Source organism: Dama dama, chromosome 8 (genome assembly GCF_033118175.1).
Source record: "Dama dama isolate Ldn47 chromosome 8, ASM3311817v1, whole genome shotgun sequence".
Lineage (NCBI taxonomy): Eukaryota > Metazoa > Chordata > Mammalia > Artiodactyla > Cervidae > Dama > Dama dama.
Window position 1 is genome coordinate 9,183,573 of NC_083688.1, and position 16,300 is coordinate 9,199,872.

General features: G+C 50.5%; 1 protein-coding gene across 2 annotated transcripts in view; it reads right to left on the bottom strand.

Annotated features, from left to right (window-relative positions):
• Positions 1-1,444: 1,444 nt before the first annotated feature.
• Positions 1,445-16,300, bottom strand: part of CRYBG2 (crystallin beta-gamma domain containing 2) — a 28,322-nt gene continuing 13,466 nt past the window's right edge. The window contains exons 6-20 of one of the 2 annotated variants that reach the window (XM_061148283.1): positions 14,117-14,256; positions 13,205-13,331; positions 12,933-12,968; positions 12,468-12,604; positions 12,184-12,310; positions 11,808-11,947; positions 11,581-11,707; positions 11,289-11,321; positions 11,049-11,161; positions 7,629-7,758; positions 6,211-6,350; positions 5,705-5,828; positions 4,077-4,235; positions 2,838-2,997; positions 1,445-2,741 (exon numbers count right to left, since the gene is read on the bottom strand). In XM_061148283.1, the coding sequence (XP_061004266.1) occupies positions 2,653-2,741; positions 2,838-2,997; positions 4,077-4,235; positions 5,705-5,828; positions 6,211-6,350; positions 7,629-7,758; positions 11,049-11,161; positions 11,289-11,321; positions 11,581-11,707; positions 11,808-11,947; positions 12,184-12,310; positions 12,468-12,604; positions 12,933-12,968; positions 13,205-13,331; positions 14,117-14,256 (1,782 nt within the window). In that variant the 3' untranslated portion in view covers positions 1,445-2,652. Of the gene's footprint in view, positions 2,742-2,837; positions 2,998-4,076; positions 4,236-5,704; positions 5,829-6,210; positions 6,351-7,628; positions 7,759-10,734; positions 10,776-11,048; positions 11,162-11,288; positions 11,322-11,580; positions 11,708-11,807; positions 11,948-12,183; positions 12,311-12,467; positions 12,605-12,932; positions 12,969-13,204; positions 13,332-14,116; positions 14,257-16,300 lie in introns of those variants that run through there. The other variant, XM_061148284.1, reaches the window with a different exon arrangement.

The following is a 16,300-nucleotide window of genomic DNA, read 5'->3' on the forward strand; positions in this document are numbered from 1 at the left end:
ATAAGAGGCTTAGGAAGACAGCCCTGAGTGACGATGGCATCAACCCACAGGGAACCTGGGGAAATGGTCCTGTTGGGAGGGGGGACCAGGAGAGGTTCAAATGGAGCCTGATGGAGGTGGCAGGGAACCCCCACCCTGGGTGAGGAGACTGAGTGTTTGGCAATGCTAAGAAGATAGAATTCTCCCATTCCAGAAACAGCTAGAGTCTCAAGATCAACTGCTACTTCAAGAGGCCGCTTTGGCAGCATCTCACATGCTAGTCAGTAGAGAAGGGAGCCATTGAGTTCTCCATCGAGAACAGCCTGATCAAGCATTAAGGACAACTTGGTTGCCATCAGAAACAGCTTAATTTCCATCAAGGGCAGCTTTAGTTGCAGCGTAATCAGGCTTTGAGAACAGCTTGATCACCATCTGGCCATCTCTTTGGGGGAAAAAGTCACACCCTCCCTACCCCCACCCACCCATACTTCGCCAGGTGCCTTCTCTCCAGCCTGGTCTCATGTGACCTCCCCCATGACTATGATGGGCTCTTCTTCCCATTCACTAGATGAGGAAACTGAGGTTCAGAGAGGTTAAGGCCCTGTCTGGGCTATTAAGGTCAAGGTCTGGGGCCACAGATTTCCCTATCTCCTGCATGCTGGAGGTGCGGGTGACCTGGTGGACATGAAACGAAGGTCCCAGGGGACAGACAGGGGACTGCCTCTGACCCTGCCTGCGTTGTGGCCCAAAGCAGCCAGCCCTCCCCACAGGACCTTGGGGCAGAAGTCACGACCCTTGGGAGAGGGAACCAGGGGCTACAGTCTGGGGGTGGGAGAACTGTGTCTCTAAACAACACACCTGAGATTCACCCGGCCCCGGGCTTGCCCCACTTCTCTTGCAGATACAAACTGGAGTCCTGGGAAACCATACCACCACCATCACCACCTCCTCCAAGAAACCCCAAAGTGGCTCCCCAGCCTTCGGCAGCCTGGCCGGTGGCAGCATCCTTTTCTTCTTGACAAATACCCTCATCCAGCTCTTCCACCTCACCTGAGGTGACACACCCCAGCCCTCATCCCATGCCCCCCGAGAGAGCGGCCATCATCACTAGCAGGAGAAGCACCCCCAATCCTTGGGAGGCGCTGATGCTAGAGATGAGCAGGTTGTAGGAATTGATGGGCAGAGCTTGGGGTGGGGCCCATGGCCGACACAGGGAGGTTCTGACACGGAGAAGGAAGCACCATCCAGCTGGGGCTCAATAAAGCTGTTGTGTACTTGGAGCGGGGTGCTACGTGTGGTCACTGGACATCACTGGATCTGAAGAGCCAGCCCCCAGGGGCTGCCTGTGTCCCCATCAGCAGGAGAGGTGGCACCAGGGAGCTCACACCCCACCTTCCCTGCCCCAAAGTCTGGAAGCTGGGGCCCTACCCGTTTGGATCCCCTTGAAAGGACCCAGCCCAGAACCTGCTGTAGTCAGCCTCTCTTTATTTGCATTTGGTCCCTGGTCCCTGGGAGTTCAGGGAAGGAGGTCCCAGAGGACCCATCCGCCCCTACCCAGACCTTGGGCATCCACAGTTGCAGAGGCTCAGAGAGGCCCCCACTCCACTACTTGAGTTTATTCAGAACAACAGATCCAGAGAGAACTGCCCGCCCAACCTCTAGCGGTTCCCTTACAGCCAGCCTCCTGTCGTCACGTCGCCAACCACAGGGGTGCTGAGAAAGGTGAAGAGGCCGCTGTTCGTTTCTTTCCCTCCTACCCATGGTTAGGAAGGCAGGAAGGACATGCAGCTGCTCTAACCACTGTACCCCTCTTGGAATTGGGATCAACAGAGAGGGAAAGGGACCCTGGAGAAGCCCCCACCTCTGTCTCTTCTGGGAGGACTTCGGCTAAGAGGCCAAGTGTTTGCTAGATCGAATGACTGTGTCCTGCCCTCTCTGAGCTGGGTTAGGGACCAAGACCCCCTGTCCTGGCTTATTTGACTGAGATCAAACCTTTAGGGCTTGAGACCAGGGTTGGGAGAAATTGATAGGAGCCCTGGTGAGCAAGGCCCTTTGAGGTGTGGCTCCCACTTGCCTCTCTCATCCGGCCCACCCTGCCCCCATCACACTGGACTTCCAGGTTTCCACCCCTGAATTTGTCTGCATCCCTCTGCCGTCCTCTAGCCCGGCTGACTCCTTCTCATCCTCCACATCGCAGGTGAGGGTTCCCTCCTCCCGGCAGTGTTCCAGGCCTGCCTCAATGGTTTCACGTCCTCCCCTGTGCATTCCTCCACTTCGGTTCTTAGCCTGTCCCTGAGTGTATCACCCTACCCGTTGGAATCCTCCACTGGACTGTGAGTTGCCTGAGGGCAGGGCCCAAGGCTTGGATCATGTTTGTGCCCCCGAAGCCCATGCTCCGAGAATCCATCATTTGGCGGGGCGGGGGTGGGGACAAGACCCGCTCGGCAGTCAGTCTGGTCCCAGGGCTCCCTCTGGCGGCAGAGGGAGGCCTTGCAGCTGAACGCCAGAACGGGAGAAGGCAGGTGAACCTCACTCCCACCCCCAAATATCAAGGTGCAGCGTCAGGGATACCTGGGAGCATAGTATAAAACAGTTTATGTTACAACAAAAAAACCCTATAAAAACATGTCCTCCCAGGGAGAGCCTCCAGGGCTGGGGGGTGGCAGGGAGGTTTCAAAGCACATGGACAGTCCAGATTTGGGATGCCCTGTCCTTGGCCAGCTCCCACAGCACTACGTGGTCCTGGTCGTAGCCCCGGCCACCTGCGGGGAATGGGGTAAGAGATGGGGAGATGGTCAGAAAGAGCTGGGGGCTCCACTGCCCTCAGGGGCTTTCTCCCACACACGTGCCCAACTTACCCTTCACGTCTAGGATCCGACCGTCAAACATCTGGCTGCAGATGTGGCCCGACTCACTGATGCTCCATGTCTGGCGGGGCAGGCGGCTCTCAGCCCACAGCACCACCTTGGAGCCTGTGCTGGGGGGGCCAATCACCTGCAGGCTCATGGTGGGGGCCACCTGAGGCCCCCAGGAGGTCGTCAGGCACCGGCCATCCCCCAGGGACTCTGCCAAACCTAAGACACCTTTGATACACCCAGCTTTGAATTTCTGGCTCTCGTGGACTGTGACTCTGGGCAAACTTCTTGATCTTTCTGAGCCCTGTTTTCCTGGGGGGATGGTTATTGAAAGGGTTCTAGTTCAATGTGAGAAACCATAAAAGAGCTGGGAAAATATTAACTCCTCCAGGAAGGCTTTCATGACTGCCTCTTGAAGCACAGGCTTTAGCAGCAAACTTCCACATACTTATTCGCTATGTGACTTTCAGCCAGTTACTAAACTTCTCTGTGCTCTGGTTTCCTCACCTATAAAATGGACCTGCCCCCTAGCGCCCTCTAGGGATTGCATGCAATGTTCACATGAATCCATCATGATGTTCATGTGAAGACATCTGCACAGTATCCCCTCCACTGCCACTTTCTCAGGAAAGGTTCCCCTTGTCAGAGATACTGGTATTCCTTATATTCCTTTCTTAATTTATTTTTCCTCTATTGCACTTTTCAACACCTAAGACTCATTGAAGCCGTTTCTTTCTCTCCCCCCTAGGAAGCAAGCCTCAGGAGAGCCGAGCACATGGCAGGTGCTCAGGAAAGATTTGTGGAGTGAATCTATCATTTTGTTTTGGCCATGCCTCACGACTTTTGGAATTTTGATTTCCCAACCAGGTTTAAGCCCAGGTGCCTGGCAGTAAAAGCCCCAAGTCCTAACCACTGGACCACCAGAGAATTCCCAAATCTATCATTTATAATAGGACCCAGATCTGCCACAGGTTATCAGAGCTGGGAGGTCCCTTAGAAGCCTCTGGTCCAGCCCCTTTTGTTTTGCAGATTAGAGACAGAGACCCAGGGAAGAGCCTGAACGGCCCAAGGGTACACAGCCTGCCTTCTCCACCTCTCCAGGGTCCTGCTGTCTGTATCTCTCTGCCTCTCTGGCCCAAGACTGACTCCTGTTCCTGACTGGGCACAGGCCGGGACTCCTGAAGGTGGGTTTGTGAGGGTCTGGGGGCCCTGGTGTCCCTGTCCCAGCCCCTAAACCGGTACCTGGTTCTTCAGTAGCCCGTCCTCATAGAACCAGATGTTGCTGCCTCCAGCTCGGGGCTCAGAGACCACCACACGGCCTGCCTTCATGTCTTCCACATGGTCCGGCACGGTCAGGAATCTCCCCAGTGCCACATTCCAGAGGCGGAAATAAGCCCGGCGCTGGTGAGCGGGGGGAGTCGAGAGTCAGGGCTCTCTGGGCAGGGATGCTCCCACTTGGGCCCCTAATGCCCTCAACTCTGGACGCTCCAGTAACCCGAGCTCCCAGGCTCTCCCTCCTGCCCCAAACCGACCTGGACCCTGTTTCTAAGTCACCCCTTCTTTCTCACACATATGCTGAGGGCACACTCACAGCACATGCCCACACAGTTGTATGTCTGTAGAGGTGCACACAGACACACTTGCAGATACACCCAAGATCCACATGGTCGCCCAGGATGGCAGACACAGACACATGCGTACATACCAGCAGGCGCACTCACTACTTGCTCCCCCCGCTGACTTCACATCAGACACTCAGGTTTGCTAAAAGCTGGAGGCATATAGAGGAATACAGATGTGCACACGCACTTATTAAGAGACATGCTCACATTACATGCTAAAGAGGAACCACGGCAGGGCGGACGCTGGCTTGGCCACAAATCACCCAGGGGTCTTAGGTGGTGGTGACAGTAATAATAATCATCACAGGCAATGTCTGTTGACATTCAACACTGATCTGAGGGCTTTATATCATTATTACCTTCAATTCTCAAAACAGCTCTATCATACATACCACCCCCATTTTATAAGTGAGGAAACTGAGGGCCATGGAGGTAAACAACTTGCAAAGATGGCAGAGCAAATCCTTGTCTACTTCTCTGGGCCTTTATTTCTCCATCTGTACAATGTGAGGGTTGGAGATAATCTCCAAGATTTCTCCTAGCAATGATGTTCTAAGAGGGACCGTACGGGTATCCTCACACGAAGACACATGTTTTCAACAGTGTCACAAGGCCAGCCACACGCAGTCACAAACACTCTCACAGATGTACAGGGTAGCCACAGATGGCCGCCAGAGGGCACGTGCATACAGAGGCCATCATGAGCACAGAAATGCCCTCAGATGGGCCCACACACACACACACACACACACACACGCACACACCCTGTGGCCAGGCCTCCACATACATGCCCTCATTGTACATAAATGAGACACAGGTCCAGACATGCACTCAGAGACACAGAGAAACACATGTACAGACACAGCGTTGCAAAGTGAGGCGTGCTCGCTAATGGGTGGTACATGAGCTAATTTTCAGGTTTATGTGGATAAGCCTTACTGTTAAAAAAGTAATGGCAATGTGTTTATCACAGTGTCTATTAAGGAAAAATCACACACACACACACATCAAACCCATGATCTAATGGACATTATTCCTTAGGATAAGGATAAAGTTAAAAAAGAAAAAAGTGAGTTGATTTAGACGAATATATGAAGGGGTTAATGGTTCAAGAGGAATGACAGTAGGACAAAAATTATGACCAAAGTACATAAATGCTGAGTTTGGGAAACGTGGGAAATGCTCAGACAGACAGACACACAACCAGACGAGCTGACCCAGATGCACTCAAGCTGACATGCTACCCACCTGCTTGATGGGGTAGAGGGAGCCCACCCGCTGGGTCCCGCTGTACGTCAGCCAGTTGGTGATCTCACAGCTGCCCACCAGCCACTGGCGGCCCCGGAAGTCACTGTGCTCGCATAGCACCCAGCTGGACCCGGTAAGCGCCAGAGACACAGCGAGGAAGATAGACAGACAGACAGACAAGGAGAGGAGGCATGGCCGTCAGGACGGTCTCCAGCTCCCCTTCTCTCAAGCTGGGACTCCGCTGCCTGGGGTTCGGGTCCAAGGAGTGGGTGGAGAGGGAGGCGGGAAAGGAGCCCTGGGGTTTGCATGGCAGAGTAGGGTCCTGGAGAGGCCCCCGCCAGGCTGGGGTCCAAGCCCTGAGGGCCAGTGAGCCTTCTCAGTCTGCACTCCCTCCCCACTCCCTCCTGGCTTGGAGGGGAGTGGAAGAGAAGTGGGAGGAAGACCCAGAGACCCCCAATGCCCCCCTCCCTCACTAGTAGCCCCCCACTTCCCCTTGACACACTCACACGCCCCCCTTGATCCGCACAGACAGCACGTGGTTGTTGAAGCCCTCGGCCTGCAGGCTTCGCACCTCCCCGCTGAGCTCAATCTCCTTGCCCTCGAAGCACTCCAGTCCATACAGGAAAATGGACGGCTCGGAAAAGTACTGTGGGCCGGGGGGGCACAGAGAAGGGGTGAGCCCACAATACCCCTGCCCTCAGCACCTCCTAGTTCCAGACGTGTGACTCCCAGGTCAGTATTTCAGGCTCTCTTCCTCCTGAGCTACACCCCACAGGGCCCCTGACTCCTGGACACTGCCAGCTGGGGGTGCCCCAGATCATCAGATGCAACCTGGGCTGGACGGGTGCCCCCTACCTTAATACCATCTCCCCGGTAAATGGCACTTCTAAGAAGAGTAAGAATAATAATCCTGGTCATTACAACATCAGTTCGTGAGTATTCAGGCTGACCGACTTGCCAGATTCTGTGCTAAGAGCTTCTCTTGATCTCATCAGAACTTAACAGCCCTGGATGTAGGTGCCATGATTATCCCTACTTAGAGGGAAACTGAGGCTGGAAGGAGGAAACTGCTTGCTCAAGGGCCTACAGCCAAGCTCCAGGTGTCTTCAGAGCCCAGCGTGGAGTTGTAAAGAGCAAGGACTCCAGAGCCAGGCCGCCTTGGGGAGAACCTGGCTCTGCCAATCACCAGCTGTGTGACCTGCAGCAAGCTGCATGACCTCTCTGTGCCCCAGTTTTCACGCGGGAAAAAGGGAGAAGATGACACTTCTGTGGCTCATAGGGTTGTGGTGAGGATGGATGGAACATCTTAGAGCACGAGAAGCCTTTTAAACCCCGCCTGGAGCGTGGTAACGTCAAGGCCAGCCGTTCTGCTTGTGCTGCTCCCACTGGTCCCTGGTCAGTCACCAAGTCCTACAGACTCCAGGTCCTTCATAGGGCCCATGTCACTTCTCTCTGCTTGTCCCTGGTCTAGGACATCATTATTTGTCCTGGTTCTCTGTCGCAGCAGCCCCACTGCCTTCCCCCGCCCACCCACTTCCGCCCATGCAGCAGAGCCATATTCCTGTTTCATGCCTCCCTGCCCAGAACCACCACCTCAGTGGTTGCCCCTGCCCCCAGCCCACCCCCGAGCGCTAGCCCCTCCTGGCCCTGTCCCACCCCAGTTTCAGGACACACCACTCTGTGCTGTAATCCTTCCGGGTTCCTTGAAGGCAGGGCTGTGTCTGATTTATTTTGGGGTCCCCAGGATCTATGTCAGCAGGGACTCAGTAAATCCCTGGTATGCTGACCTGGCTTTGAAGCTCTGGGGTCAAGAGGACCTGGGGTAGTTCTGAGGAAGGCTGGACTTAAGCCCGACAGCCCAGTCAGCAGTGGGAAGAGGCAGGCTCACCTCTGCCTCAGGGGTGCCTGGAACTGGGGCACTCACCAGGGGCACCTTCCGGAGAGAGCCCAGGACTGTGGAGGCCAGGCAGCCCATGGCTGTGAGAGTGGGGAACTCGCCCTCGGACAGAATGTATTGCTCACCCTCAAAGTTCTTCTCATCAAACAGGATCCAGCTGGGGAAGGAAGGGGAAGAATAGGGGGATGTGAGTAGGTATTTGAGCCCACCCTGTCCTTGGCCTGCACGGCCCCTCTGAGATACAGCAGACTGAATGCAACCTTGATGGGGCTCCCCCGGTCCAGGGGAAGCCAAGGATGACCAGGCACTGCAGCAGCACAAACAGAAGTCAGACTTAAGAAAGAACTGAATGGAATCACACTGCCCTTCAGGGGAAATCTGGCAGCCAAGCCAAACTCCATGCACAATTACTCAGCAAGCCTATTTCTCAGAATCTATTCCAAGGACCCTCTTCATGAAATGACACATACATAAGGCTAGTGGTTACACATTGTTTGCAGTGGCAGAGTGGGAGCAGCCAAATGTCCATCAGTTGGGGATTGGTTGCATAAAGCACGAATCTGGACTATAACACAGCAGTCAACAAGAATGAGGAAGAGCTCTCAAAGGGATATAAAGTAACCTCCAAACAGTCTGAAAAAACAAGGTGCGTAACAGTGTTGATAGTATGCTTCCTGTTTAAAAAATTGAGATAAAATTCACATACCATAAAATTCACTTTTTTAAAGTATACAATTCAGTAGTCTTTAGTATATTTATCAGGTTGCAGTATGCTTCCTATTGTGAAAGAAAATGGAGAAGGGGGAAAACAAAATATATTTGGTTTCTACAGGTCTATGCAAATTTATATATGGTGTATATTTGCTTATACCTTCAAAAAAGAAACAACAAATGAATGAATAAACATTTTTTAAAATGAGGGTGGGAGAGGAAAAAGTAGCATAAACAAAGCTGTAACTTATTGTTTTTTAAGTCTTGACCTTGGAACTCTTATGAACTGAATGTTTGTATCTCCCCGGAATTCATAGGTTGAAGCCCTCACCTCCAATGTGATGGCCTTTGGCAGATAATTAGGTTCAGATGAGGTCATAAAGGTGGAGCCCTTATCATGGGATTAGTGTCTTTATAAGAAGAGAAAGAGGAAAAAAAAAAAGAGAGAGAGAGAAAGAGGGGAATTCCCTGGCAGTCCAATGGTTAGGACCCCATGCTTTCACTGCCAAGGGCCTGGGTTCAATCCTTGACTGGGAAACTAAGATCCCACCAGAGGACGAGATCCCTGGGGATACAGCAAGAAGGCAGCCATCAGCCAGCCAAGAAGACAGCCCTCACCAGGGAACCAAATCAACCAACACCTTGATCTTGGACTCCCCAGCCTCCAGATCTATGAGAAAACAAATTCCTGTTGTTAAACCACCCAGTGTATGGCATTTTGTTACTAGCTCAAGCTAAGACAGGAACACAATAAATATTTTCAGTAACTAAAAACTAGGATTAAATAAAAATGAGAAGTATACCTAAAAATTAAAATAAACAATGTAAATGAACCTAATTATATATCAGGTTGGGGGCATAACCGCACAGAAAAAAGTAAAAAACACAATATTTTGAACTGAACCTACCTAATGGGATGTAGGTGAATGTACTGAGGACAAAAAGAACAACAGAGACGCCTCAAACAGCTCACTGGTTTCTACTGTTAGTAGTGGTAGTATCAGTATTACAATTTTGAAAGACGTAGCATGCAAATTTTGGTCTTCAAAGAGCATTACCCATTAAAAGCAACCAGGATTCTTTGGGAAGTGACTCCAGGTTAGAGGCAAAAAACATATACAAAATGATCCAGGAACATCTTATTGTACCAGAAAAACAGGAAGTTATTAAAAAAAACAAAAACAAAAACAACTATTGGGGTCATATCAAAAGTACCCAGGAAAGGGACTTCCCTGATGGTTCAGTGATTAAGACTCTATGTTCCAATGCAGGAGACTCGGGTTTAAGCCCTGGTGCAGGAACTAAAACCCCTCATGCTTTGGGGCAGCCCACCTGTCACAATTAGAGAGAAGCCCTGGTGGCCCAACAAAGACACAGTAAAAAATAAACATATAAGTTTTTTAAAAGTACCCAGGAAGCAATCTGGAGGGGCTTCCATTTGCCAAAGGTGAAGTAGTTTGAATACACAAAAGAACAGTGACTCCAGAGGACTGAAGCCTTTCATATACATAAAAACCCATGAGTCCCTAACAATACTTAAAAAAAAAATCTTCATCGGTCAGCTTTGGAGGTTGCTAGGGCACTGATTCAAAAATTATTCTGAAAATTGATAAAGAGAAAGGGTCAAACACAGACTCTTGGGAAAGGAGCAAACTGCCTTTTTTGTAGAAACTATTTCAGGTAAATAAATACTTGAACAGGGAAAGTTATTCTTTATAGAAGAATTCCAGCTAGTATATGTAGAAGGAATAACAAAACTTAGAAAATCATCATTTTGTAACCTCTAAAGAAATAATGAGTCTAGGCCATTATCATCAACAGATATTAGATATCATGAGATAAAGGTCAGTGAGGAATCTTATAATGTAGGGGTCTTAATATCATTTAAAAAGGGACAACTAGACATGTGCATTCTGATGTGATGCAGTGGGAAGTACATGTACCACATATACAATATTCTTGCCAAAGGAACAAAACACCCTGAATCTCATCAAGTCTCTGGATGTAAGCTACCTGTTTACAGGAAATATGGGGCACAGAGGAACAAGTTTAAAACACCACCAGGAAGCAATCATCTAAAATACAGAAGATGGGAAACTTAAAGGGCAAATTATTGGGTTTCTTAAATCATTAATTTCTTAAATAGTTTCTTAAATAAATGGTATCAGACAAAAAGAAGGGGAGGGGACTGCTATACATTAGAGATCAAATGGACTAAACGTGATGTGTGGACCCTGTTTGGATTCTAACAAAAACAAACGGATTTCACAAAGGCATTTTTTGAGATAATGGGAGGAATTGAACATGGACTGGGTATTAGGTAATAATAAATTACTGTTCATTTTATTATATGTGATAATAACTTGAGGTTGTGTGTGTGGAAGGGTCCTTTCTTGTTAGAGATATATATTGAATGATTTACCTGTGAAATTTTACGTTGGGTTGGAGATTTAAAATATTCCACTAAAAAAAACAAAAAGGCAGAGGGGTGAATGAAACAAAACTGAAATTCTTTATACTCTGCTGTCTACAATGTTTACATTTGCTATTAAAACTTTATTTTGCTTTGTTTCTTTTAAGATTGAATGATTGGGGCAGAAGAGCTAATCCCAAGGAAGCCAAAAGAAGGAAGTCATTTGAAACAAAGACCTAACTACAGCCTCAATTTCCAAGCTGAACTAAGCGCTTCAGGGCAGGCGCCCACAGGCCCACGTCTCCCCATTCCCACGTCCTCACCTGCCGCCGTGGACTCGGCAAGACTGGGGCTGGAAGGAGGCGGGCAGAGAGCTTTGGTCATCTTCAAAAGAGACGTGGTCACCCAGGAAGTCGGGGCCGGAGAAAAGCTGAATCTGGCAGCAGAGACGGGAAGAGATCAGAGAGAAGGAGGGTGATGGAACGGGGGAAAGAGAATGGGGAAGAGAGGGAGAGATTTAAAATGAGGGAGAGGAAACAGAGACCCCACCACCACCTCCTTACCTTTGAGATAAAGTGCAGATTGTGCTCCCCGACCTGAAGGAAGGGACCAAAGTTTTGAGATTCAAGGAGAGTACTAGCCCCTCGCCTCCATGCCTCTGGTGTCAATATTCCTGATCCTTTTCGCAGTTCGCGCTTAGCCTGGGGTCTCTGTTGATTCCGCCCCCTTCCAGGAGACCCCGCCCCCAGGAGCTCCAGGCTTGCTCCTTCTAGTCCCGCCTCCACTGAAGTGGGCACCGCCCAGGCTCCAGACACCGCCCCACCAAGAGGCCCGGCTCCTGCGGCCGCCACGCACCTGCAGGACCGGCTGCAGCGAGCCGAGGGCGCTGCTGCCCGAGCCCCAGTCGTCGCAGTTGCGGTACACGCCCTTCTCCAGCACGTACTGCTCCCCGGAGAAGCCCACCTCCTGATACGCCACCCACCTGCAGGAAGAGCAGGGTGCGGGTCAGCGGGGCGGAGCCGACGCCTCTGCTGGAGCCGTCCCCGGCCCGCCCAGCTCCCCGGAACCCCCCAGTCACTCACACGCCGCTGAGCACGTGGATGGCCTGCGTTCTGGGGCCATGTCCCGCCAGCTCCACGTCCGGCAGCGCCTCGCTCACCTCCACGCCGGGCCCCTCGAAGTCCATGGCCTCAAACAGCACCACGGCCGGGTCCCCGAAGTCCTGGGCCCGGGGGACAGTCAGATTGCTCCCGGCTCACGGACGGACGGACGGACGGAAACCCCTGGGAGTGCCCAGACCCCTAGGACGCATCCCACTAAAGGACTTTGAGGTGAGGTGACCAGGGTGGGCTGGGGAAGGGCAGCAGGAGACTTCCACTACCCTGGGGAACAAAGAGAGGAGGCACAAATTCTCTCAACAGAGGGTACCAGCTGAATGTCCCAATTGCTCTTGCTTACCGTTCGGATGACCCGCAGGGAGGTCAACGCCTCGTTATAGCCTCCCCAACGTGACCAATCAGCGTATTCTCCCTCTTCCAGCAGATACTGGTGACCCCGGAAACCCTCCTTCTCGTAGCCCACCCAGCTGAGCAGGGGGAGACAGACAAACAGGGAGTCACAGGAAGCCCTCAGGATTGTGAAATAGCTGCCCCCAACCCCCAGGCAGCCCAGGTCACTCCCCACCCTGGAGGGTAGAGGCCAGTGGGGAGGATGAGGTAGAAGGAAGGGTCCTGAGTCCTCACCAGCCCCCAAGAACTCGCAGGGACCCCACAGAGGCCAAGCTGGGGCTCTGGCTATCCTCTGGCTGCTGCAGGTTGTAGATGTCTCGGTTCACTTCCCAGCTCCGGCCCTGGAAGCCTGGGGCCTCATACACCACAGCCTGTGGGGGAAGGGGCGATGTGGGGTTGGACCAGACCCACCCAGCCATCCCAGGATGACTCGCCAGCATCAGCCCAGAGCTATGCCCTCCCAGTCCCTCACTTGAGCCCCATGCCCTCACCTGACTCCTTTCTCTTCTCTGACCCATGACCTGGTCCTTCCACACCAAAAGCCAGTTCCCAATGAGTCAGTTGGGTTCCACCATCACCACCACCACCACAGCCACCCACCCCCAGACCCAGCCTCTGGCCCCAGCACCCTCCTCTCCATGTTCTAGTCCAGAGCCCCCACCCAAAGGCCCTCTATGACCCTGAAGCCCAGGAGCTTACCTTGGGCTCCCCTGGTCTCTCCACACCTGGGCAGCCCTGCAGAGAAGACAGAGTGAGACCCCAGCCCAGAGGTGGGGAGAGACAGACTGGGCCTGGTGACCTTGGCTTTAGTTGTTCCTGAGGCCCTTAAAAATGGCCAGTCCCATGTCCTCCCTCGTTCCCTTAGAATCAAATCCTCCCTCTCCTCGAATCCTATTCCCAGTAGGAGTTCCCAGGCCCTGCCTCTTCCACCAGACTGCAGGGCAAGGCTACTGGGCCCACCCACTCCTTACCAGTCTCATGGGCTTCAGGGAGCCCACACTGGAGTCTGATGCTCCCCAGGCCTCTGTGGTGGGGTACTCTCCAGGCTCCAAAATGCAGGGAGTGTCTTCAAAGAAGGGTTTGGGGTATAGAAGCCACCTGGGGGAAGGTAGAGAAGTAGCTGCACCCTAGACTCCCAGAAACACAGATTAGTGGATGAGGTGGAAGGTGCAGAGGGAAGAATTGAGTTTTGGGGGAGAGGTCCTGATCAAGGGAACTCTGGAGAACATTTCAGGCCCCCATCATCTCCTGCAGCAGCCAGTCCATTGATGTCCTCTCTTCTGACCTGACCCTCGCTAATTGCATACAGAGGCTGAGAGTTCTTTCTAGCACCCATACCTGCTTAAAATTCCCCATTAGCTTCATAATACAGCCCAGCTTCACAAAGAGGCCTTCCTCCTGGACCTCCCATCTCCCCAGTTGTGCTGCTTTCTCTGACCAGACTGAACTTTCAAAGCTTGGATCTTTCACCTCTGGGCCTTTGCAGGTGCTAGTATACTCTTTTTTTTCCCCCCATTCATTCAATTAACAGATATTTAGGGCCATCTGCCCCATGCCAGGTCCAGCTTCAGGCATCAGGGACACAGCAGTGAACAAAACGTATGAAGTCCCTGCACTCATGGAGCGAATTCATCCCAGCTGAGGAGTCTCCTCCTCCAGGAAGGCTTCTGTGACCTGGGCTGGTTTGGTGCTGCTCTTTGCTTCTGCAGCCCTGTGTTCCTCCATCCTGGAACTCCAGATTGCTACTGTCTGCTTGCTTGCCTGGCCCCACCTGTAGGCTGAGCACTTCTCGCAGGCAGGAACCATGTCCTGTCACCCCTGTGTCCCCAGCACCCAGCAGAGTGAGTGTTAAATGACGGGCTTCCAGAACAGCCCAGACTCACAGTCCTGCGGAGACAATGGCAGATGCCACTTGCAGGGGCCTCTCCAGGCCCTGGGGGTCCTCCAAGGCCTCAGTCAGCGTCACTCGCTCCCCTTTGAGGCCCTCCTCAGAGTACAGACTGATCTCTGGGGTAATGTAGTCCTGCAGAAGGAGAGGGGTGGGAAAATTAAATGTAAAACAGCACCTTGGACCTCCCTGGAAGAGGGAGTCGTAATGGTCCCAATGACCATGATGGTGTGGTCACTCAGCTAGAGCTAGACTTCCTGGAGTGTGAGGTCAAGTGGACCTTAGGAAGTATTATCACAAACAAAGCTAGTGGAGGTGATGGAATGCCAGCTGAGCTATTTCAAATCCTAAAAGATGATGCTGTTAAAGTGCTGCACTCAATATGCCAGCAAATTTGGAAAACTCAGAAGTGGCCGCAGGACTGAAAAAGGTTAGTTTTCATTCCAATCTCAAAGAAGGACAGTGCCAAAGAATGTTCAAATTACTGTACAATTGCACTCACTTTCACATGCTAGCAAGATTATGCTCAAAATCCTTCAAACTAGGCTTCAGCAATATGTGAACCAAGAAATTCCAGATGTACAAGTTGTATTTAGAAAAGGCAGAGGAACAATAGATCAAATTGCCAACATTCGTTGGTCATAGAGAAAGCAAGGAAATTCCAGGAAAGCATCTACTTCTGCTTCGTTGACTATGCTAAAGCCTTTGACTGTGTGGATCACAACAAACTCTGGAAAATTCTTAAAGAGAAGGGACCAGACCACCTGACCTACCTCCTGAGAAATCTGTATGCAAGTCAAGAAGCAACAGTTAGAACCAGACAGGGAACAACTGACTGGTTCAAAATTGGGAAAGGAGTGTGACAAGGCTGTATATTGTCACCCTGCTTATTTAACTTAAATGCAGAGTACATCATGCAAAATGCCGGGCTGGATGAATCACAGACTGGAATCAAGATTGCCGGGAGAAATATCAATAACCTCAGATATTCAGATGATACCACTCTAATGGCAGAAAGTGAAGAGGAACTAAAGAGCCTCTTGATGAGGGTGAAAGAGAGTGAAAAAGCTGGCTTAAAACTCAACATTCAAAAAACTAAGATCATAGCATCCAGTCTCATTACTTCATGGCAAACAGACAGGGAAAAAGTGGAAGTAGTGACAGACTTTATTTTCTTGGGCTCCCAAATCACTACGAATGGTGACTATAGCCATGAAATTAAAAAACGTTTGCTCCTTGGAAGGAAAGCTATGACAAACCTAGACAGCATATTAAAAATCAGAGACATCCCTTTCCTGACAAAAGTCCATAGGGTCAAAGCTATGGCTTTTTCCAGAGTCATGTATGGATGTGAGAATTGGACAATAAAGAAGACTGAGTGAAAATTACTAGAGCTAATCAATGAATATAGTAAAGTTGCAGGATATAAAATTAACACACAGAAATCCCTTGCATTCCTATATACTAACAATGAAAAAACAGAGAAATTAAGGAAACAATACCATTCACCATTGCAACAAAAAGAATAAAATACTTAGGAGTATATCTACCTAAAGAAACAAAAGACCTATACATAGAAAACTATAAAACACTGATGAAAGAAATCAAAGAGGACACAAACAGATGGAGAAACATACCGTGTTCATGGATTGGAAGAATCAATATTGTCAAAATGGCTATTCTACCCAAAGCAATCTATAGATTCAATGCAATCCCTATCAAGCTACCAATGGTATTTTTCACAGAACTAGACCAAAGAATTTCACAATTTGTATGGAAATACAAAAAACCTCGAATAGCCAAAGTAATCTTGAGAAAGAAGAATGGAACTGGAGGAATCAACCTGCCTGACTTCAGACTCTACTACAAAGCCACAGTCATCAAGACAGTATGGTACTGGCACAAAGACAGAAATATAGATCAATGGAACAGAATAGAAAGCCCAGAGATAAATCCACGAACCTATGGACACCTTATCTTTGACAAAGGAGGCAAGGATATACAATGGAAAAAAGACAACCTCTTTAAAAAGTGGTGCTGGGAAAACTGGTCAACCACTTGTAAAAGAATGAAACTAGAACACTTTCTAACACCATACACAAAAATAAACTCAAAATGGATTAAAGATCTAAATGTAAGACCAGAAACTATAAAACTCCTAGAGGAGAACATAGGCAAA